At 48.5% G+C, this 23,087-nt stretch overlaps 1 protein-coding gene and 1 non-coding gene across 2 annotated transcripts; one reads left to right on the top strand and one right to left on the bottom strand.

Annotated features, from left to right (window-relative positions):
* Positions 1-7,354: 7,354 nt before the first annotated feature.
* On the bottom strand, positions 7,355-7,518 carry LOC123804893. Its single transcript, XR_006783243.1, has one exon. It is a non-coding gene; the product is annotated as a U1 spliceosomal RNA (small nuclear RNA).
* Positions 7,519-14,135: 6,617 nt separating this feature from the next.
* On the top strand, positions 14,136-22,959 carry ZNF687 (zinc finger protein 687). The gene is made up of 9 exons (XM_045817329.1): positions 14,136-14,469; positions 17,438-19,563; positions 19,703-19,881; positions 20,213-20,389; positions 20,483-20,645; positions 20,792-21,127; positions 21,231-21,343; positions 21,565-21,706; positions 21,847-22,959. Exons 2-9 carry the CDS (start codon positions 17,455-17,457, stop codon positions 22,336-22,338), a joined length of 3,711 nt encoding a protein of 1,236 aa, XP_045673285.1. The 5' UTR covers positions 14,136-14,469; positions 17,438-17,454; the 3' UTR covers positions 22,339-22,959.
* The last annotated feature ends 128 nt before the right edge of the window (positions 22,960-23,087 follow it).

Genomic DNA, 23,087 nt, shown 5'->3' with positions numbered 1-23,087 from the left:
GAAACATTAATGTGTGGTTGCCTCTCACATGCCCCCCATCTTGGAATTGGACCACAACCCAGGCATGTGCCCTGACTGGGAATTGAACCAGTGATCTTTTGGTTCGCAGGCCAGCACTCAACCCACTGAGCCACACCAGCCAGGACATTTCTGCTTCTAAGAGGCATACTGTTTCAGTACATGTTGGTCAGGGTAATTAATCTGCATTTTTAATCACCTTCTTAGGTAAAACTGACATAAAATATTTTAATGATCACACTTTATTTTCATATTATATGAGAGAAGAATGGACTATTTATACATCTGTAAGAGACCTTTATGAAATGCTATAATAGATAATAGTAAATAATAATAATTAATAAATAGAAAAATTCTGAATTTTTTGGAAAAAAACCAATTAAACCCATAGCTCATCAGAAACAAAATAAATCTCTCTGAGCTACTGTTTTTAGGAAATGTTACTTAGAAAGTTTATTATAAATTTTGGTAATAAAACAAATAAAATTCATAGTTCACATTGTGTTTAAAAAAAATAGAGGTTGCCCTGGCTGGTGTGGCTCAGTTGGTTGGAGCATCATCCCATTGACTGAAAGGTCACAGGTTTGATTCCTGGTCAGGGCACATAGCCAGGTTGCAGGTTTAATCTCTTGCTGGGCGGGGTGTGTATAAAAAGACAACCAGTCGATGTTTCTCTCTCATATTGATGTTTTTCTCTCTTCATCCATCCATTCATTCATGTGTGTGTCACTTGTGGAGAAACATTACCTGACACTTAGGATAGTAGTAGAACCCCAGATTCCAATCTGTTATGGTTCAGTTCTAGTTGTCTCATAAACATTTCATGGAGGCCCATGCTGATGTTTTCATAGATGTGTAAATGTGACTTAGAACAGATGTGCATCTCAAATTCGTGCAAGGAAACATGTCTGAGGAAGCATTTCTCTCACACCAGAAGTTCAGTGGACTGTCCTAAATATGGGTAGCGAGAAGTTGATATCAGAAATATTTTAAAAATATATAGGCTGGATAATTGACAGGGTTTTCTCTTTGAGGAAAAAGTTGAAATCTAGGATATCATTTGTATCATATATAAATGTCAGAGTTTCATAAAAGTCGTTCTACTAAATAATACAAGATTTCAATAGAAAATGCTGGGATGCACCATGCCCTGGTTGCATGGTGCACCCAGAGGACTCTGTGGGAATCATGAAATGTAATTTGAGTTACATGAGTGACACTTTTCCTAATGATCTTTATTTTTTAAAGTTTATTTTCTAAGCCCCCCCTTTTAAAAATATTTTGTTTAATTATTTTTCTAGAGAGGGGAAGGGAGGGAGAAAGAGAGGGAGGTAAATGTCAATGCGTAGTTGCCTTTTTGCATGCCCTCCACTGGGGACCTGGCCCACAACCCAGGCATGTGTCCTGACTGGGGATTGAACCGGTGATCCTTTGGTTCACAGGCTGGCCCTCAATCCACTGAGCCACATAAGCCAGGGCTGATCTTTATTTCTTCCCATAGTTCCATCTTCCATCTGGGATAATTTTCCTTCAGGCTGAAGAACTTTTATTTGTCTAAAAATGTCATCATTTTGCCTTTATTTGAAGGAATTTTCATGGGGTGTAGAATTCTCCATTGGCAGTTACTGATGTCAGTTCATTGTCTTTGGTTTTAAGACATTATAAAGCTATAATAATCAAGACAGTGTGGTATTGGCACAGGATAGACAAGTAGATGAATGGGACAGAATAGAGTACAGAAATATACCCACAAATATTCTTTAAATGGGCTTTATTATTACTTTTTAACTCTTCACCCGAGGATATGTTTATTGATTTTAGAGAGAGAGGAAGAGAGATAGAGAGAGAGGAAGAGAGAGAGAGAAACATCGACATTTGCCTTTTTGTACATGCCCTGACTGGGGATGGAACCTACAACCTGGGTATGTGCCCTGACCAGGAATTGAACCTGTGATATGAGGTCTATGGGGATGTGCTACAACCAACTGAGCCACACCCTCCAGGCTATTTCTTAATTTTTCAGTTTTAGCCTCTATACACACTTTTTGCAACATAAGATTAGGATTTAGCTCTCTGAACACTCATCCCTTCTTCCAAAAGTAGACCACACTTTTTTGGATAAATTAGTATTTATTGTGTTTATAATTATGACTATGTAAATTTTGTTTGCAAGGAAGATACATGAGTATTACGATTAAATTTGCCTCTAATGCACACTTTTTTTTTCCTGGAATTTATAATTGCCTTGAGTTTGTTTCGTTTTGCTTTCTTTCCCTCTGTCTGAAGTGCAGACCTCCTCTTAAACTGTTCAAACACAGTAGGTAGCCCGTTCACTTCATGTGATGGCCTTCTGCTCCAATCTGTACTGGGTGCACTTGGCCTGCAGCAAAATTGTCCTGGCTCTTCCCTATGCCTTCATGCAGAGAATCTCTTTGTTTCTCCTCTATGTGGATCCATTGTTTCCTAGGTACCATGTTTGGATTTTCTTTGGTTTCACTCTTTGTTTTAGTAGACTTCATCATCCAGTAGCTTCCCAAGAGAGAGCACAGAAAGTAAATTTCCTCTGTTTTCATGCTTAAAAATATCTTGGCAGAGTATAGCATCATAGATTTAAGATAATATTTTTTAGTCCTGGCCAGGTAGTTCAGTTGTTTGGAGCGTTGTCCCATACACCAAAAAAAAAAAAAGGCTGCAGGTTCTATCCTTGGTCAGGGCATATACCTAGGTTTGGGTTTGATCCCTGGTACAGGAGGCGACTGATTAATGTTTCTTACTCACATCAATGTTTCTGTCTCTCTCTCTCTCACTTCCTCTCTCTCTAAAATAAATGATAGTAATAACAATAATTTTTTAGAAGTTGGAAGGCTTTGCCCCTTTATTTTGTAGATTTCAAGGGTATTGAGAAATCCAAGCTCTGGCTGGGTAGCTCATTTGGTTAGAGCATCCTCCTGATGCACCAAGGTTGTGGATTTGATCCCAGGTCGGGGACATACAAGAATCGATCTATGAATTCATAAATAAGTGGGAAAACAAATTCATTTCTCTCTCTCTCCCCCCATCTCCATTCTTTCTCAAAAAAGGAATCTGGTACCATCTGACTATGCACCTGAGTATCTGTTGTTTGCAAACCTGGTTTTCTTTCTGACAGCTTTTAGAAGTTCCATGTAATATTTACTCTGAAATTCCATGTTGATACATCCTTGAATGTTTAATTTTTAAATTTTGTTTTTGTTTTTGTTTTTTTTTTTTAATTTACTGTGTTGGGTATTCAATGGGCCCTTTCAATCTAGAAACTTGTGTCCTTCAATTCAGTTCAAGAAAATGTTACTGACCTGGCTGGTGTGGCTCAGTGGATTGAGCGCGGGCTGCAAACCAAAGAGTCATTAGTTCAATTCCCAGTCAGGGCACATGCCTGGGTTGTAGACCAGGTCCCTAGTACAGGACGCATGGGAGGCAACCACACACTGATGTTTCTCCCCCTCTCTTTCTCTCTCCCTTCCCCTCTCTCAGGAAATAGATAACTAAAATCTTAAAAAAAAAAAAAAGAAAACGAAAGAAAATGTTACTGAGTTATTTCTTAATAATTTCTCTACCAACTTCTTTGTCCTCTCTTTTTAGGACTCCTATCAGTCATATAGTCTATTTCTTGGATTGAACCTCTAAATTTCTTATATTTATTTTTAATTTCCTATACTTTATCTTAGAGTTCTTTAAATAAATTAGTTACTTCTGTTTCCATATTTTAATTTCCAGGAAGTCTCAATTATCTCATCTCTCTACCTCACAAGGTAGTTTTTTTTTTAAACGTTTATTTTTTTATTTTTTAGAGAGAAGGTAAAGAAAGGAGTAGAAGGTAAAGAATAGAGAAACATCAATGTGTGGTTGCCTCTCGTGTGCCCCCGCACTGGGGACCTGGCGGGCAGCCCAGGCATGTGACCTGACCAGGAATCGAACCAGCCACTTTTTGGTTCACAGGCTGGCACTCAATCCATTGAGCCATACCAGTCAGGGCTCTTGTAAGGTGGTTTTGAGAAATAAAGGTAGTAGTGCAAGTGTAATAGGATGTTGGAAGAGATTTTTCCTCTTGTCTTAGAGTTTTAGCTGATACTTCAAGGAGAAAAGAAGAGCAGGTAGGTAAAGAAAGACTCTTATAAAGACTCTACTGGAAAGACAAAAGGGCACAAATCTCCAGTAATGAAGGTCCTTATCATCATTGTCAGCCCATATCAGTTAATACATTTGATAAGAGAATTAAGAGTTATGGAGAAGAGTTGTTGGTTTCTTCCGGGGGCTTGTTATTCCCCTGCCTCATTCTTAGGTGAGTGGAGGCTACAGAACACACAAGGAGACAGGAGGTGCCTGCAAGAAACAGCTGGGTGTCTCTGAACGTTTGATGGGTGGATGTTTCTTGAGCAGTGACATTGTTGTCCCAGGACTGCCAAAGAGCACAAGGAAAGCCCTGGGAGAGTTCAGGAAGGACCTGACCTGAGTTTACAGGAGTTTGGGAGATGTATGTGAACATGGGGGAAGTCAGCTGCTGATGGTTTGGTGAATGGGCCATGTTGCAGGTTGGCCAGAGTGAGCACCTGGAATGGCAGTATAAGTGGGTCGTCCGCAGTCCCAGCATCGGGCATGGTAAGCATGCAGGGGTTTCATATGCACCAAGAGGACATCATGTATGTACCTGGGCTTGAACCATCTGAATAGGACCCTGCTCAGGACGGGCCCCTCCAGGGTGAGAAGACCCTACCAGCGAGATGCTGTGGGCAAGAGGTCAGCTGGAGTGAGCACTGTGAACACTGAGGACCCTGCAGTGTGGGCGGGGTGGGGGGGCGGGTGGTGGCAGGAGTCTCCTCAACTATACCTACCCCACCACCAAGAGAAACTTAGGCACCTGCCATACAGAGGGCTCTAAACACCCCAGTCATATAAAACTGTACCATTCTTTAAAGGATTTTATTTATTTATTTTTAGAGAGAGGGTAAGGGAGGGAGATAGAGAGGGAGAGAAATATTAATGTGAGAGAGAAACATCAATTGTCTGCCTTCTCATTTGTGCCCTGATTAGGGACCAAACCTGGGCCAAGATTTGAACTGGCGACCTTTTGCTTTGTGGGATGATGCCCAACCAATTAAGCCACATGGGTCCGGGCCCTTTCTTTTCTTCCCTACCATTCCAACCCTGGAGAAGCCAGAGGAGGAGGTGGGGGGAGGGTGAAAGAAGAGCAAAGAAATAGGCTACCCTCTTCACCACTGCTGCTCCCTGTGCTGCAGGTCCAGCCTCAGCTGGGGGAGGGGTGATGCTGTGTCTGAATATAAGATGGAAGTTTTTTAAATGCATTTGTTCAAAATTTTCAGTCCATGAAAACGACTAGAAAGCCATGGCGCCTGCTTGAGAAATGCGCTCCAGGGAAGGGGAAGGCTGACGACAGGGTGCAGTTGCAGGTAGTGGTTGTCGCTGTGGTGTGGGGCAGCTTGCTTCCTTGTACCTTGTTGAATTCATATACTTCAGTAAGCCACTTATATCTTAAATTGCGCAGCGTTCATTCAACAAGTGTCTACTATGAAGTGCCTACTCTGTGCCAGATTCAATGTGGGTTTTAGGGGGTAAAAATGACCAGCCCTGCTCCCATAGATGATCAAGCGAGGGAGACATGCCAAGGTGGGAACTGCACTTGGCTACTAATAGTGGAAACCAAAGTAACAGTGACTTACATTAGAGAGAAGTTTTATGTGAGTCCACAGGTAGGTGGCTCACAGTAGTTGCATCGCCATCGGGGCCGTATCACCAACCTTGGCCTGTGGTTCTCATTCCCAAGGTTTACTCGTGGGCCAAGGTGACTGATGGAGCTCCAGCAATCAAATTTCTGCATTCCAGCCAGAAATCAGGACGAAAGGAGAAAATACAGAAAAGGACCAACTATCAGCTTTTTAACTTTCTTGGACATCTTGTCCAACAACTTTGGCTTACATCTCATTGGCTGGAATTTTGTCACATGGCTACTCTTAGCTGCAAGGGAACTTGGGAAATATGAGTGATTTCACTAAGGAAGAAGAAAGTAGATTGTAGATAGGTAATTACCAGAAGGCGGCAGCACATACATACCTTCAGCTACCCAGTGTCTCTACCAGACCCTCACGTGGCTATTGGTGGTCCAGCAACCTAGAAAGCAAAGCTCAGCTGTCAGCCCCCACCATACCTGATAGACAGTGCTGGGAGAGCAAAGTGAACCACAACCAAAACTCTTATTTGGAAAAGGACGGCATAGGGAACACCAGCAGCCACTAGTCACTAGTCTAAAGCCATTGAGTGGTTTGTCTATGTCCTCGTACCCTGAATCTGGATGTGCCAGTGGCTGGTTGACCGACAGCGCCTAGTGGAAATGATGCCCTATAACCTCTGAGGTTAGGTCCTGGAAAGCAACCCAACTTCTGCCTTGTTTGCTGGAGCACTTGTGCTGGGACCCTCTAAGTTAACACTCCAGCGCCCTGAGGCCCCATCTCGTGAGGAAGCCGAAATCGTTCCCCACAGAGAGACGCTGAGAAGCCCTGAGAAGATGTGAGGGGAGCGAGATGCCCAGTCAGCCCCTCGCTGCTCCAGCTCCAGCTGTGACTACAGCCACAGGAGCCACGACGCCCAGCCAAGAAGCTGTGTGGAATAGTAAATTGTTATTTTAAGCCTGTAAGTTTTGGGGTGATGTATTACACAGCAACAGATAAAAAGAACAACATGGTATATCAAGCCTGGAGGGCAAGAACCACCTGCCATGACAGAGGAGCAAGTCCCTTGGCTGGTTGATCTGACTTCTCCTAGCTCTGCTGCCCAGGAAAATCTCCACTGTCCTCCACAGCCCCTTGCTCTGCCCTCAGGGAGGCGGCTCTTTGTCCATCACATGGCCCTTCTGAGGAGGCTTCTGTGGTTGATACCCTCCTTAAGGGCTTCCCAGTTTTGGCTCTTTTACCTCTAGAGGGAGCCACTTCTAAAGGATCCTGGATGCTTTATTTCTCTATAGCCAGAGGCTGTTGCAGACCAGGTGTGGATTTTGTTTGTTCTTGTTAGCAGTTTCCTGAAATAATGAGTGGGCTTCCAGTTAATAATTTATTTTTTAAAAGTTTAAAAAATTTATTGATGAGAGAGGGAGAGGGAGAGAGGGGGTGGAGGGTGGAGAGAGAGAGAGAGAGAGATATCACTTTGTTGTTCCACTTGCTTAGGTATTCTTTGGTTGATTCTTATATGTACCCTGACTACGGATCAAACCCACAACTGTGGCTTCTCACCATGATGCTCTAACCAACTGAGCTACCTGGCCAGGGCTTCCACTCATTTTTTTTTTTTTTAGGGGAGAACAGGAACATAGTCCCCCACTACCACAAATTATGCAGTCGCGTATCTCACATTTGGGGAAATCGCAGGGGTCAGCACATCCAGAGTGCAATGGATAAGCCTCACCCTGGGATAACCACCTTCGTGATCCTGGCATCTCCCCTGTCAGGTAAGTTTTCCAGTCAATTCTTACGCATGAATACTGTGACCAAAGATCTTCCATATTGTATTAAGCCTAAAAACTCTCATTTTTCATGTTGGTTTCTGTGTTCTCGCCCCATTCCCCGTAACTCTTTAAGACTTGAAGGGGATGATAACACTATTAATCTGATTTTTGCTGGGAGTCTTGCACCTTTGTTAGGCACAGAACTCTTAACAGAAGGTGCTTGAAAAAAGTTTGGGGCCACAGTGTTATTTTCTTGGGGGGGGGCGTTGACTAGTTAGCAGCTACCATTCTGATTGAACTACTTTTATCTGGGGGGTGAGAAGTAATTGGCTTTTTCAATCTAGCAGTTTCATACACTGGGGCTCTGGGTCAACCTTTATATTCCTCATTTTGTGTGTGTGGGGGGAGGGGGATGCTGTGAGAGTGGGGGTGCCTAAGTTGAGAGTGCTTTCCTTAGCAGAGTGTTATTTCTATTAAAAAAATGCTTACAGACTGGTTCAAGCCTGATTTCATATGTTTTATGTAGAACTTTGCTAAAGTCAGCAGGAAGGAGCCAGCACACAAAACCTTTCCAAACGGCTTTCTGCAAAGAGCGACGATTTGACTGAGTGGTTTGCAAATCCACACTAAGGGTCACCTTTCTGTCCTGCAGTAAAGTGGATCCTCCCCAAACAACGGTTCCACACGCTTCCCCTAAGTCAATACAACATTTTAGATACCACTACCAATTATAATGTCAGTTTGGAATAGCATTTATGTTTGTAACAGAGACTGGAAATAAAAGAGACTTAAACAAGATGGAAGTTCATTTTTCTCTCAAGCTAATAAAGTCTGGACATAGCCCAGGGCTGACATAGTGTCCCCAGTGAGTCATCAGATTCCCAGGCTTCTTGTAATTCCCTACCATCCTTGGCCTGCAGCTCCATCCTCTGGGTGCCTCCAAATCACAAGATCTTTCAATCATCACGTCTGTGTTCTGGACAGGAAACAAAGAGGGGAGAAGGGGAAACAATGGAAAAAATTACAGAGGGTATAGGCCAGCTGCCTGACACTTCTTTAAGAAGTTTTTCTGGAAAGTCCATTCAGCAAATACCACTCACATATTTTTATGTTTACATTCATAGAATGTAATCACATGGTCACAATTAGGAGCAAAAGGTGGAAAATATAGTCTTAAGGTAGGTTATGCTGCCACCCAAGATAATAGGAACATGAGTAAACTTTTGGGGTTGATGAATATGTTCATTGTCTTGGTGGTGATGATTTTGTGGCTAGATACTAAGTCAAAACTTATCAAATTGTTCATTTTAAATATGTGTAGCTGTTATATGTCAGTTATACCTCAATTAATCTGTTAATAAGTATGTGTATGAGAAAAGAATATGTACCCTCTAGTTATTGGCTGCAGGGTTTTATATACGTTTATGTCTAATCTTTAATTGTGTTTTTCAAATCTCTTACATTCTTACTGAGAAATATATATTGTTTTCTTGATCCATTAATTGAGAGAAATATGTTAAAATTTCCCACAACTGCGGTGGATTGATCAATTTCTCCTGGGAATTCTGTCATTTTTTTTCTTTATAAATTTGAGGCTGTACTATTAAGAACTTACAGGTTTAGCCCTGGCCAGGTAGCTCAGTTGATCCTGATACCCCAAGGTTGTGGGTTCAATCCCCACCCAGAGCATATACAACCTATGAACAATGAATCAGTAGGTGGGAAACAAATCAATGTTTTTCCCTTTCCTTTCCTCTCTCTCTCTAAAATCAATTAAAAACAAAACTTGAGGCATAAAAATATGCCTTAACAGAAAAGAACATATTGGTTTCTAATTATTGTGTTTTTGTGCTGAATTCAAACTTATACCAGTGTTATAGTTCTTATCTCCAGGGAGAACTTTTAGTTGAAAATCATATTTTATTTTATCTGATATTAGTATATCTATACCAGCTTTCTTCTAGTTAGTATTTGCCTGGCACATACATATTTTCTATTCTTCTACTTTTAAAAAGTACATTTTTATTTTCCAATTACAGTTGATATACACTATTATTTTAGTTTCAGGTATATATTCTTTTACTTTTAACCTTTATATTTATGTTTTAGGTATGTCTCTTTAATCAATGCATAAATGGATATTAATATTTATTCAGTAAAAATTAATCCCATTACTTAGTTTTTTCCTAAAAATCTAACTAACTTTGCTTTTTAACTGGAGAATTAACTCAATTTACATTGCTGTGATTATGACATCGTTGGATTCATTTTTAACAAATTTTTTGGTCTTTCTAACCTGTTCAGATTTGTCTAAGTCTCTTATTTTTCGCTTCTTGTCTTCTGGACTATGTGAGCTCTTCCCATCCCATTCCTTTTTTTTTTTCTTTCTGCTTATTTGGAAATTATACATTGTACTCCTATTCTATTAACATTTAAATTAAACAGTTTGACATTAACATTTAACAATAAAAATTAATCAAATAATGCAAAAGCCTTAGAATAACTTTAACCAACCCTTCCCAACTAATATGCAGTTATGTTGCAGCTTTTAGTTCTATCTTTTCTTCTTTTAGTTTTTTTTAGTTATATATGTACATAATTTGGAGTCAATTACAATACTTGTTATAAACAACACATCCCACCTCACTCTCCCCACTCCCCCTACATTAGAAGCAACCATTTTTAAGTCTTATACCTGGTACTTTATCAGTTACCTCTTTCCATATTTCTAAGTAACATCTTACATTGTGACTACTCAATTTATTACTTTATAATATTATACAAATTGATTTCCAAAATGGAAGATAACAACTCAGCTGGTCCGAATTCTCGCCCTCCCTTCCCCATTTCCCCATATAATTACGTAACAAGTTTGGTTAAAGGGCTGCTTCAAATTTACATTATTTTGACTGTTAAATGCTATTCATAATGAATCACTAAGATACTTTTTCTTCCTTGAAATACTTTTTGTCTTTTCCTTATTACTACCTGACCCCAATTCCTCTCCAACTACCTGATTCCTCTGAAAGCATTCAGTCCATCTCACCTTCCCAGGAATTCCTTCCTGGAGCCTCCTGGTGCAAATCTTTTCTGCCCTCTTCGCCCTTTCCCCTCCAATCCTCCTTCCCTCTCATCCTGGGGAGGCTCCTTGCTTCTTGCATGTGTTGAATTCTATTTCCCTTACACCACTGAACTTCATTCTTGGTTTCCTCTTTCGCTTTGACGGCCCAAAGCCTCCTGTTTTCTTTGAGAGAGTTGTCCTAGCTCAAAGACCAGCTTTGGCCAGTGAGAATAATCACAGACCAAAGGAACTGCGAGGCATCTCAGCAAACAAAGGAAGAGATGTGTGCTTGGATGCGGGGCAAGGGTGAAGCTTAGGTGAAATTTAAACAAAGCGGTGTTCTCATAGGCTCAAAGTAAATAGGGATCTGTATAAAGAGGTTCACGGACTGCGAAGAAAATGTTGATGTAGAATACAGTGTCCAGAAACCTCTTATCTGAGGCTCTGCACCTGGGTTGTAAATCAAGGCTGCTTATATGTCTCAGGGGGACTTGGATCCTTGAGGCAAAAGGAGAATGATTCATTTTCACTGATATGCTTTCAAACAGCAATGCTTCTTATAGTCTGTGATTTTAGAGAACAAGGTTTCTCAGTGTGTAAGAAAGCTATAGTCTCAGAAGAGGTCCTCATGAACTTTATTGCTACATACCTGGGCAGAAAATATTTCCTGCTAACTTTACCGGCTTTCTATGTCTGTGATCCCAGTTCGATGAATGGCAGGGCAGGATTCACTTTCTCAGTCAGAGCCACCTTTTATTTTCTCAGGGTGTGTGGGAAATAATATTTTTGAGCCTTGACGGGGAGCTGTTAACTGTAAGGTTTTCTCTAGGATGATCTGGCCAGGTCTTTTCCTTGGGGAACTTTGATGTCAGTATCTCTACATCAGATTCTACCAAGGCAAACATTCTAGAGTCCTCTTGAAGAGTCTAGTTCTGATTGCTAGTGTTCTGGGGATGGAATTGGGAGAAGGGGCTGGAATTCAGGATATAAATGTTCTTTTTAGTTTAACTAATTTTAGGATACTATATTCCTGCCCTCTCTGGTGCACACACCTCCAGTTTCCTGCGATGGCGGAAGGGGGCAGTCAGAAAGCCACGTGGAGTGGAGCAGGAGACCTGAGGCACACCCCTCCTTAAACAGCTTTTCAAATAATTCTCCTGTTTTTCACCCTACTTGGATATCATGATGTTTTCACTGTTTCCATAGTTTCACCTTTTCCAGAATGTCGTATACTTGGCATCATATCGTATATAGCCCTTTCCGACTGGCTTCTTTTCCTTGTCATTGTGTGCATTTAAAGTTCCTCCATGTCTTTTCATGGCTTGATAGTCCTTTATTTTTCTCCCTGGCAATGATAATTTCTAATCTGTTTCTGTATATTTTACTTATTTATCATGTTTATTGTTTGTCTTCTCCACATGAGTGTGTTTCATGAAGACAGATTCCTGTCTGCTTAGTTCACTGCTGTATCCCCAGTGCCTACAATGGTGTTTCACTCATGGGCGGTGCTCAAGAAACACAGATTGGTTGAATTAAGTCACTTTTTTTTTTTTAAAGGAGAATAAAGGCATTTTCTTTTTTTTTAAGATTTTATTTATTTTTTAGAGAGGGAAGGGAGGAAGATAGAGAAACATCAATGTGCAGTTGCTGGGGGTTATGGCCTGCAACCCAGGCATGTACCCTGGCTGGGAATCGAACCTGGGACACTTTAGTTCCCAGCCCGCTCTCAATCCACTGAGCTACACCAGCCAGGGCTGAATTAAGTCACTTTTAAAAAATATTTTATTTTAGAAAGGAGGGAGAGAAAAAGGGCGTGAAACATCAATGTAAGAGCGAAACACTGATTGGTTGCCTTCTGTCTGTGCCTGGGGTACAACCCAGGCATGTGCCCTGACCAGCACACTGGCTGGGGTTTAATTAAGTCATTTCTTAAATGAATGAACAGAGCATCTAACTGAAGAACAAACTTCTATCCAGAACCCTCCTGACAAGAGAATCTGTGATATGTAAGTGTTTAGTTTTCTGGATCCTTAGAGTTTCAACTCCATGACATTTGACCTTGGGTAAGTCACCTAACAGGGTTGTGGTAAGGACTAAATGAATTAATATACATAAAAGTTCCTATAACAGGTACCACGCGTGTACGTGAACGGTAATTATTATTCGTATAGGAAGGCGCAGAGGAGGAGGTGGGAATGAAATGCTGGTTGGTTGCTCAGAGATGGAAGAGTGCTGTGAGCTGGAGAAAGGAGGTGAAGTGTGTGTGGGGGGCATTAACCCATTTGCTCATCACTCTACAGAGCCCTTTTACATTCTAAACACTTTTTTCATCCTCCAAAAAATGATCATGTCAGGAGGATATAATTTTACCTATGAGAAAACTAGTTAGGGAAATTGGTCGACTTGCCCAATGGAATCATATGCTAAGTGGTGGCCCCCAAATTCCCATCCAGAAGTTGTGATTCACACCTTAAAACAGTCGCTATTACTTACGCAGACCCTCAGCGTGCGTGAGGGAGTCCGTGGGTTCACCCGTCCTGTGATCCCGGGCAAAGTAACAGAACCACTTTTAATAACCACGCCCAGGTTGTGAGCGGCTGCATGTGTAGCCATCTGTGGAGGCTTGCGGGCCCGCTACAGCGCGCTCGAGGGGGCACACTGGGCTTCCTGAAGAATTCTGCAAGTGAGTGCTGATTACAATATAAAAGGCAACTCTTGCCCCTAATATTCCTCCCCTTCTCCCGCCTCTAGGGGGCGGGGCAACAAAGCGCGGGAAAACTGGCCTCGACCCCACCCCCACCCCGTGCTGGGGGCAGGGAAAAGTAGAGCTCTTAAGTGGGAAATAGTTGTGTACGCTCGTGTGTGTCGTTGTTTGCCCCTTTTTCCAACCTCCTCCCGTTTGGGAAGCCTACCAATGTGCCGCTTTAAGATCCCTTTGGAAATGGCCCGGGCCACGCCAGCACTGTAACGTCACCTTTCGCCCACTTCCGGTCTGCAAGCCCGTCCCTAGCTTCAGGTGCCAGTGCCTTCAGCACTCCCAAGCCCGTTCCGCTCCAAGCCCTCCCTCAGAGGAAGGAACTATGGGTGACGCCATCGGCCCTAGAGCTGCCCCGCGTGAGGACCCCATGCATTTAGATGTTATGGCGATTTAGATAGGCAAATCTCAAGAAAATAGTAAAACAAATTACGTAATGTTTTGGGTGACGTCCCATTCTGTGACTTCTGTACAGCAGAACTGACATTGGGGTTTAGCTTGAGAAAGCGCAAACGGATCTACACACGCCGGGTCCATTTAGAGTCGAAAAGGTTCCACTCGAGTATTCACCAAATAGAAGCTGAGAGTTCCTTAAATTTGTATAAGCAAGCTGCAGGCTTTAAGGATCGCGGCCAATAGGGAGTGAGGGGGCGGAGACACACCTGGGATAGTCACCGCCTTCAGTAGGAAAGCAGGGAATCAGATCGGCTTCTTCCTAAACGACAGTACCCGCTGCCAATCGCTTTTGAGGTGCACAGATGGGGGCAGGTGGGCCCCGGCATAACCAATGATGAGAAGCATCTTCGGAAAGACTAGGCTCTTTGCCCAATGAAGCTGGGAAGACTATGCGGGGCTTGTTCCGAGCGGCAGTACTTAAGGCCAACCCAGTGCGGGGCTGGGAGGGGCGCAGTACTGAACGACGAGGAGATTGGCCAATGGCGAGTACGAAAGCGGGCAGCCCAGACCGGGAACGCGGAGGGAGCTGAGGAAGGGGGAGGCTGAACGGGAGAGAAGCAGGAAGTAGCGGCGGAGGCGGGGAGGGCGGCGGCAGCAGGCGGCGGCGGCGACGACGGCGGCGGCGGCGAGGGTAGCCCCTGGAGCAGGGGCGAGACCGCCGAGGCTCGGCCCGCACTGGGAGCCAAACAAGTAAGCGTGGCTGGGGTAAATACCCGCCCTTGGCCCCGCCCCCGGGGGGGCGGGTGACTACCCCGCCCCTCCCCCACTTGGTCAACTACCCCCTTCTCCGCGTCGCCCCCCTGGGGTGGCTTTTAGGAAGGCTCCGACACCGCCACCGTCCCATGGGGCGGATGGGCGAAACTCCCAGCCTGTTGAAAGCACAGTCCCTAGCCGGGTAAACGTGGAAGGAGGGTCGGGGGTCTCCAAGTCCTGGTGCTCCCAGCCCAAAAGGCGTTCAAAGCGCGGCCCAGGGGCTGGAGGCTGCGGGATGTCGCGACCTAAAATGGTGTCCGTGTCCGAGTCCGAGGGTGGGGGTGGGGGCCCTAGGCAGGCCGGAGCAGAGCCTGCACCCCGACTGGGCGCGGGTCAGCGTCCCGGCCTGGGCAGCACTCAGGCTCGCGCCCTGGGCTGCCCTGCGCCTCCTGCTCATTGCTCAGTCTCGGGGGAGTCGCGGGAGGCTGCGGGAGGAGGAGGCTGCGCCGCGCAGGGAGGCGAGGGGAGGAGGTCGGAGTTGGGACGGACCTCGGCTGAGAGCTGCGAGTCTCGCAAATACAGTGCCGTCCCCAGTGCTGTCTTTCCACACGCCTAACCCACTCCCGAGTGCTCATGGGCCCGGAGGTGCTGTGCGGCAGCTCCCCGAGGGCTTGGCCTGGCCTGGCCGAGGCCCGTCCTTTTCGCTCGACGATGTGAGCCAGAGAAGCGCCGCACGCCTCAGTTTCCCCTCTGGCTTCCCCTATGTGCACCCCGCCCCTTCTCTGCAACCCCGGACGTGATCCCGGCGCCAGCCCTCGGCAGATGGCAGGGACTTAATTCCGCCCGCTGCCCAGCTTGGCTGCAGTCTAATCGCCCCCAGCCGCCAGCCCCTCATCCTTTTCTGCGTTGCAGGCCCTGGGCCAGGAAAAGGGCAGTGGAGCCCCCACCTGCCCCTGGCCATTTCACCCTCTTCCTGTTTAGCCCCTTCCTTTGGCTTTTGGGGAAGAACGGGGTGGGGGGGGGCGTGGGGGGGCGTGCTGGAGCCCAAGAAACTGGGCGCAGCAGCCCCAGAAAGGCCTGGGCAGGGAAGTATGGGAAGCCTCTTCGGCCTTGGGCTCCTCTGCTTGGTCTACTGCCTGTTCTGGCTAGTAGATGACCTCTGAGTCACCTGGACTCCAAAGTGGGAGTTGCTGGGGGGAGATGAGTTTGCAGATGTTTTCTCACAGCCCCCACTGATCTGTACTACACCAGCCCTGAGTGAAATGCAGCTCAGGCCTCCAGGTCAGGAGACAGCCAGGCAGAAGAGGGCTTAGCAATCCGCCAGGGGCAGAGGCAAGAGGAGGGCTTTGTTTCAACCCACAGCCTGCAGAATTGGGATGGGTGGGTGAGGAGTGCACTCCCTTTTCTTCCTGTAGTTGGTACTCTCTCCTTCTACCCCCACCTTGGTCCCAGCATTGCCAGCTGCCACCTGCTGGGACTATCTCCAGTTACAGTCTAGGACTGGAAAGAGGTGAGAGAACTGGCCATGGGAAATGGCTTGCAACCTGGGCAGGGAATGTGTAAGGGTAGAGACTTCTTCAGTTGCTTCTTCCTAGGTATAGATACACTTGTGGGAAAAGCTGGTAGGGGAACAGACATGATTGCCCCACAAGCTCTAGGCTGGCCTTGTTGTTTTAATGACACATAAGTCTTGTGGGATATTTTTCTTTTTGTACTGGGCAAGGTTGGGATTGGGCGAGACTCCCTGGGCTACTTTTGTCAAAGGAAAATTAAAAGGGTGAGGAGTGCGAGGTGGGAGTAAACTGGGGTGAGGAACTCAGAGCAGAAATGATTGGGGTGAGGAGGCCCGGCTTTTCCCCCATTGTGGCAGCTGTGCTGGTTAAGCTTGTACCCTGGAGAGACGATGGGGAGGTAGGAGGGGCAGGCCAGGGTAGAGTGGAGGCACTCTGGGGAAGGTAGATGAGGGAGCACCAGGTGTTTATGATAGGAGAGGCCTAGTCTGGGGCCCTTGTGACCAGGCTCCTTGGGGTTTTCCCTCCTGTCTCTTTTCTTTGTCTCTTTCTGTTCCTGTGTCTTATTCTGTGTTAGTTTCTTGGGCCTTTTCCCTGAGTTCACTTCTCTCTGTTAACCAAGCTGGATATTCAGGTACCAGTGAAGACCCCAAGTGCCCCAGAATTGACCTTACAATGACCCCTGAGAGCCTTAGATTTCTGGTGCTTACTCCTTCCCAGCCCCTCCATGACCTGACACAGCCTTGTTTGTTCTAGCTGTAATAGTTCTGTTCTGGTTCTGTCACACTCACAATTTCATACCACGCTCAGAATAACCCTATGATATATTAATTGCCCCCTCTTTCATTCAAATACATACAAAAGTAAGAGATGGAGTAACTTGCTTATCCAGCAGGCCATTGATGAAACTGAATCTAGAATCATTTCTTGTGTCTTGGCTTAAAGTCATGGAACCTTTGTAGACATGGTTTTTCAGATTTCTGTGGACACTTAGAAGATCCATGAAGAATATGAATGGATTCCATGCTGCCCTGAATGAGCTTTTAAAACCTAGAGCATCATGCCCTTCTTCTCAATAGTAGTATTGATTAATTGATTGATTCTGTGCTGGACACAGGAGGGGCTTAGGTGGTTTCAACCAGATATGCACTGAACTCCCCCCATCTCTAGTACCCTTATCTTGTATGTGTGTTTCTGACAAGTCTATTTTCCTCTGCTTTTTTGTATCTTGTTGTCTTCTGTAGAATGTGCACATCACCTTGATTCCTGTTTTAGGGTTTGGCAAACAAGCGCCTCCACCAGCTCTCTAGGATTTGCACTGTAATGAAGGTGTGCCCAAGTCAGAGTGTGCAAGGGCTCTGAGAGGAGAGCGATACGGACACCCCGAGGGAGGAGGTGCCGGGTTTCTGCTTCCAGAGAGCTCAGTTTCTCCCTCTTCCTTCTATTTTTGTTAGGTCTGGGACCCGCCGCCATGGGAGACATGAAGACCCCTGATTTCGATGACCTCCTTGCTGCCTTTGACATCCCCGACATCGATGCAAATGAAGCCATCCATTCTGGGCCAGAGGAAAACGAGGGACCAGGAGGCTCAGGGAAGCCAGAGCCTGGTGTCGGGGGTGAATCTGGAGAACTAACAGCAGCAGCTGTAAGGGATGGCCCTGGGGTTTCAGCCCAGGCTTCTGACCATGGCCTGCCATCGGCGGACATCTCAGCAGTCAGTGTCATTGTCAAGAACACTGTGTGTCCTGAGCAGTCTGAGTCCCTGCTTGGAAGTTCAGGAGGGGACGGGGCCCGGGCTGGGGGTACAACTAAGGAAGGGCCTGTGGGACCTCGTCTGATGCAAAATGGTTTTGGGGGCCCTGAGCCATCCCTTCCAGGAAACCCCCACTCGCCAACTCCCCCCAGTGGGGGTACGTGGAAAGAAAAATCCATGGAAGGCAAAGCTCCTTTGGACCTCTTTGCTCATTTTGAGCCTGAGCCAGGGGAGCACCCTGATCCCTTGCCTCCTTCTGCACCCTCTCCACCTCGGGAAGGGGCCATGACCCCACCTCCTTTCCCTTCTCCCTTTGAGCTGGCCCAGGAGAATGGCCCAGCCTTGCTGCCGCCTGCTTCTCCCACACCGCTGGGCGCCTTGAAGCAGGGTGGCTGCAGCCCGCTCCATTCTCAGAGCATAGCCCGGCTCGGCTCAGGATCTGCCCCTGAGGCTGTGGGCATCCCTGCTAGCACGTCGCCTCCCCAGGTTGCTGGGGTGCCCTTCTTTAAACAGTCTCCAGGGCATCAGAGCCCTCTTGCCTCCCCAAAAGTACCCAGTTGTCAGCCCCTAAAGGAAGAAGAAGAGGATCAGGGGCCAGTGGACAAGTCTCCAGGAAGTCCCCAGAGTCCTTCTAGTGGAGCTGAGGCTGCCGATGAGGACAGCAATGACTCTCCTGCCTCCTCCAGCTCTTCTAGGCCCCTCAAGGTGCGGATCAAGACCATTAAAACATCCTGTGGGAATATCACAAGAACTGTAACCCGGGTCCCCTCAGACCCTGATCCCCCTATCCCCTTGGCCGAGGGGACCTTCTTGGCTGAGGCTAACTTCTTAAAATTCTCCCCTGTGGCTCCGACTCCTGAGGGTCCAAAGGTGGTGAGCGTCCAATTGGGTGATGGCACGAGGCTGAAGGGCACTGTGCTGCCTGTGGCCACCATCCAGAATGCAAGTACTGCCATGCTGATGGCGGCCAGCGTGGCCCGCAAAGCTGTGGTTCTGCCTGGGGGCACTGCCACCAGCCCTAAGATGATGGCTAAGAATGTGCTAAGTCTGGTGCCCCAAGCTCTGCCCAAGGCTGAGGGGCGGGTGGGGCTGGGGCCAGGAGGCCAGAAGCTGAATGGCGCCTCGGTGGTGATGGTGCAGCCTTCCAAGGCCGCCACTGTGCCAGGGGCAGGCGGTGGCACAGTGATCTCACGGACCCAGTCCAGCCTGGTGGAGGCCTTCAACAAGATTCTCAACAGTAAGAACCTGCTGCCTGCCTACCGGCCAAACCTGAGTCCACCTGCTGAGGCTGGACTGGCCCTGCCTCCAACAGGCTACCGCTGCCTCGAGTGTGGGGATGCCTTTTCACTGGAGAAGAGCCTGGCAAGGCACTATGACCGCCGGAGCATGCGCATTGAGGTCACCTGCAACCACTGTGCCCGCCGCCTGGTCTTCTTCAACAAGTGCAGCCTGCTGCTGCACGCCAGGGAGCACAAGGACAAGGGGCTTGTCATGCAGTGCTCGCACCTGGTCATGAGGCCTGTAGCTCTTGACCAGATGGTGGGGCAGCCGGACATCATGCCCCTGCTGGCTGTCCCACCTGCCCTTGGACCTCCAGCCTTGCCTGCCTTGGGCAAGGGCGACGGGGCCATCACCACCTCCGCCATTTCTACAGTTGCTGCTGAGGCCCCTTTGCTGCCGCTCTCAGCCGAGCCGCCTGCTGCCCCTGCCACCTCTGCTTACACATGCTTTCGCTGCCTGGAGTGCAAGGAGCAGTGCCGGGACAAGGCTGGCATGGCTGCCCACTTCCAGCAGCTTGGGCCTCCTGCCCCGGGGGCCACCAGCAATGTGAGTTGCCTTTCACCTCCCTTCCCTGGGAAGGGGCAGCCCGGGGATAGGATCTAGGAAGTTGCAGGGGGCTTGGTTAGGAGAAGTAGTGGGAGACAGGCCACTCTCCTGACTTGCCTTGTTTCAACCCCTTTGACAGGTGTGCTCAACCTGCCCCATGATGCTCCCCAATCGCTGCAGCTTCAGTGCCCATCAGCGCATGCATAAGAATCGACCTCCCCACGTCTGCCCTGAGTGTGGGGGCAACTTCCTGCAAGCCAATTTTCAGACCCACCTCCGGGAGGCCTGTCTGCATTTCTCTCGCCGTGTAGGATACAGGTGCCTCACACCTCCCCATTGCATCTCTAAACTCCCCCACGTGCTTGCTGATCTCATGGTTCGTAGCACTAACCTTCGAGATGCCCTCTCGAGCCCCATCTTTCCCACTCAGTCCCTTGGCCCTGGTGTGCTGGCAGAGAGCAGGGCCATCTCTGTGGTGCCAGCTCTGCCCCAGCAGGCCTTAGGGATTGGGCCTGCAACCCCCTCCAGTCTCCACCTTGCTTGGGCTCCACTGCCAATTCACTTCTGAAAGTCCGCGGAGGAGAGTGGGGTGGGAGAGGGCATGGAGATGGTCTACCTCACCACAGCGTCCCGCATGTCCTCCCCAAAGGTGCCCCAGCTGTGCAGTTGTGTTTGGGGGTGTGAACTCCATCAAGTCGCACATCCAGACGTCGCACTGCGAGGTTTTCCACAAGTGCCCCATCTGCCCCATGGCCTTCAAGTCTGCACCCAGCGCCCACGCCCACCTCTATACCCAGCATCCCAACTTCCTCTCGCAGCAGGCCAAGTGAGACCTGGGACGAGGATGAGGAGGGGGGTGCTGGTGGGAGCTGGGTCCTGGTGGGGCAGGGTATCTGCACTGTCCTCTCCACCTGCACAGGATGATCTACAAGTGCGCCATGTGTGACACGGTCTTCACTCACAAGCCCCTCCTCTCCTCACACTTCGATCAGCACTTGCTGCCCCAGCGGGTCAGTGTCTTCAAGTGCCCGTCTTGTCCTCTGCTTTTTGCCCAAAAAAGGACCATGCTGGACCATCTCAAGGTATAGGAGTCAAGGGCTGGAGATGGTGTGCTTAGCTCTGTTGACCGGGTGCAGGGGTCACATAACCTTTAGGGATGGGGGAAACGAGAACTCTGGCAAAGCCAGGCCCTTCCCCACAACAGCCATCCCCATTGTCTCCCTTGCAGAACACCCATCAGTCTGGTCGCTTGGGAGAGGAGACTCCTGGGAAAGGGGCTGGGGATGCCCTTACGACCCCCAAGGCTGAACCCGAGGAGCTGGCTGTGTCTCGGGGAGGAGCAGCTCCTGCTACAGAGGAATCTTCTTCAACCTCAGAAGAGGAGGAACTACCCAGCTCCCCAGAGCCCCCTCGTCCAAACAAACGGCCCCCCCGGCGGGACCTAGGCAGCAAAGGCACAAAGGGTGGGGGTGGGGGCACTGGAGGCTGGACCTGTGGCCTCTGTCACTCCTGGTTCCCGGAGCGTGATGAGTATGTGGCTCACATGAAGAAGGAGCATGGCAAGGTGAGCCAGGTGGGCTGGAGGGGCAGCCTGCGGACTGTCCTGTGTGGCATTGTGGCTGGGGCCTGGAGCCTGGTTCTGAGATCCCCCACCCCTGCTCTCCTAGTCCGTGAAAAAGTTTCCCTGTCGCCTGTGTGAGCGATCCTTCTGTTCCGCTCCCAGCCTGAGGCGCCACGTCAGAGTCAATCATGAGGGTATCAAGCGAGTTTATCCATGCAGGTAACCCTTTTCCCCTAATCCCTTCCTCTTTCTGTCTAGCAGGTGACCTCTCCATTCCCTACCTACCAGTACATGGTAAAGTACTTTCCCACCTGTTTCTTGTCCAAGTAGACTGAAGGTGGAGGCCTCTCTCACTCTGGTAGTCCCCCTCCACTTGAGCCACTGGCCTTGGTCTTTGGGCTGTGCCCTTGGTGCCTACCCTGACCACTCTACCCCTCTAGGTATTGCACAGAGGGAAAACGCACCTTCAGCAGCCGCCTGATCCTAGAGAAACACGTCCAGGTCCGGCATGGCTTGCCTCTTGGGGACCAGTCTCCTGGCCGGGGAAGTATTGTGGTCCGGGGCCCTGGTGCCAGAGGCCAGGTAGGCAAAGGCCCTGTGTTAGGGCTGTGGGAGTGGGAACTCGCAGAGTTACAGACTCTGGCCTCTGGAAGTTAGGTTGGGGGTGCAAGGGTCACTGAGGGTGATGAGGAGGCCCAGTCTTGCTTCATTGTCTTCTCCAGGGGCCAGGACGAAAACGTCGCCAGTCCTCCGATTCTTGCAGTGAGGAACCTGACAGCACAACACCTCCGGCCAAATCCCCTAGGGGTGGACCTGGGTTGGGAGGCCCCCTTCCCTACCGGAGCAGTGGCTCAGTGGAGCAGAGCCTCATGGTGGGGTTGAGGGTGGATGGCGCGACCCTGCAGTGCCTTGACTGTGGCTTATGTTTTGCCTCCCCTGGCTCCCTGAGCCGGCATCGCTTCATCAGCCACAAGAAGAAACGGGGTGTGGGTAGTGCCAGTGCCCTGGGCCTGGGGGATGGGGAGGAAGAGGTCCCCCCTCTGTCGAGGTCTGACGCAGAGGTTGGAGATTCACCCTTGCCTGCTTCTGGAGACCCACTGACCTGTAAGGTCTGTGGCAAGAGCTGTGACAGCCCGCTCAACCTCAAGACCCATTTCCGCACACATGGCATGGCGTTCATCAGGGCTCGGCAAGGGGGCAGTGGGGACAACTAGGCCCCGGACCTGGACTGACTGCGCCCCTTTTCCTTGGGAGCCCGGGTCACTGCTGCTGCCTAGTCCCCAGGCTGGGGAGTTTCGTCGTAATTCACATTTTGTTCAGTTCCTCTCCCCTAACCCCCCCGAGATGACAAACTTGAGCATTATAGTTATTTGCAGTCCTCACTTCGGGTTTGGCCCTTGGGTCCTAGTAGGGCGGGCCCTCCATTCCTCCTTTCTTAGCCCAACACTAATTCCGCTCCTGCTCAGACCCTGTGTGGGACTGGGGGTGGGAGGACAGGGCTTGCTTAGGCCTGCTAGACGGGTCCAGGGAAGGACCAGTGCTGGGGCAGTCAGGACACACTCCACACCCCTGCAGTCAGCCTTCGGGCCTGCTCTGCTCTGGCACCACCCCTGTGACTCCCCGGCACTTGAGCCCCCACCCCTACAGTGCCTTTCACTCGTTTCCCCCCACCCCAGAAATCCAGGGAGGTGGTAGGGATGAGTCCTTTCAAGGAGGGCCCAGGGAGAGGAGGGGACAGGTTCTCAGGAATCCTTTATTGTAGTGATGATACTAACAGTGGGGGAAATGGGAGGGAGAAAACCAGACCATTAAAACTGCTTGTGGTTTAATCCCCATTCAGGCTCTTTTCATGTGACTTGGACAGTGGATTTGACGGAGGGTGTGAGAATCCACAGTGGGGAGGCCTTGCTCTGGGATGAGGCGCTGACCAGGACAGGCAGGGAAAAGGCAGTCTTCTTCCACC

Source organism: Phyllostomus hastatus, unplaced genomic scaffold (assembly GCF_019186645.2).
Source record: "Phyllostomus hastatus isolate PE091 unplaced genomic scaffold, TTU_PhHast_1.1 phas_scaffold_216, whole genome shotgun sequence".
NCBI classification, from domain to species: Eukaryota; Metazoa; Chordata; class Mammalia; order Chiroptera; family Phyllostomidae; genus Phyllostomus; species Phyllostomus hastatus.
This window is presented reverse-complemented; position numbering and strand designations above follow the sequence as displayed.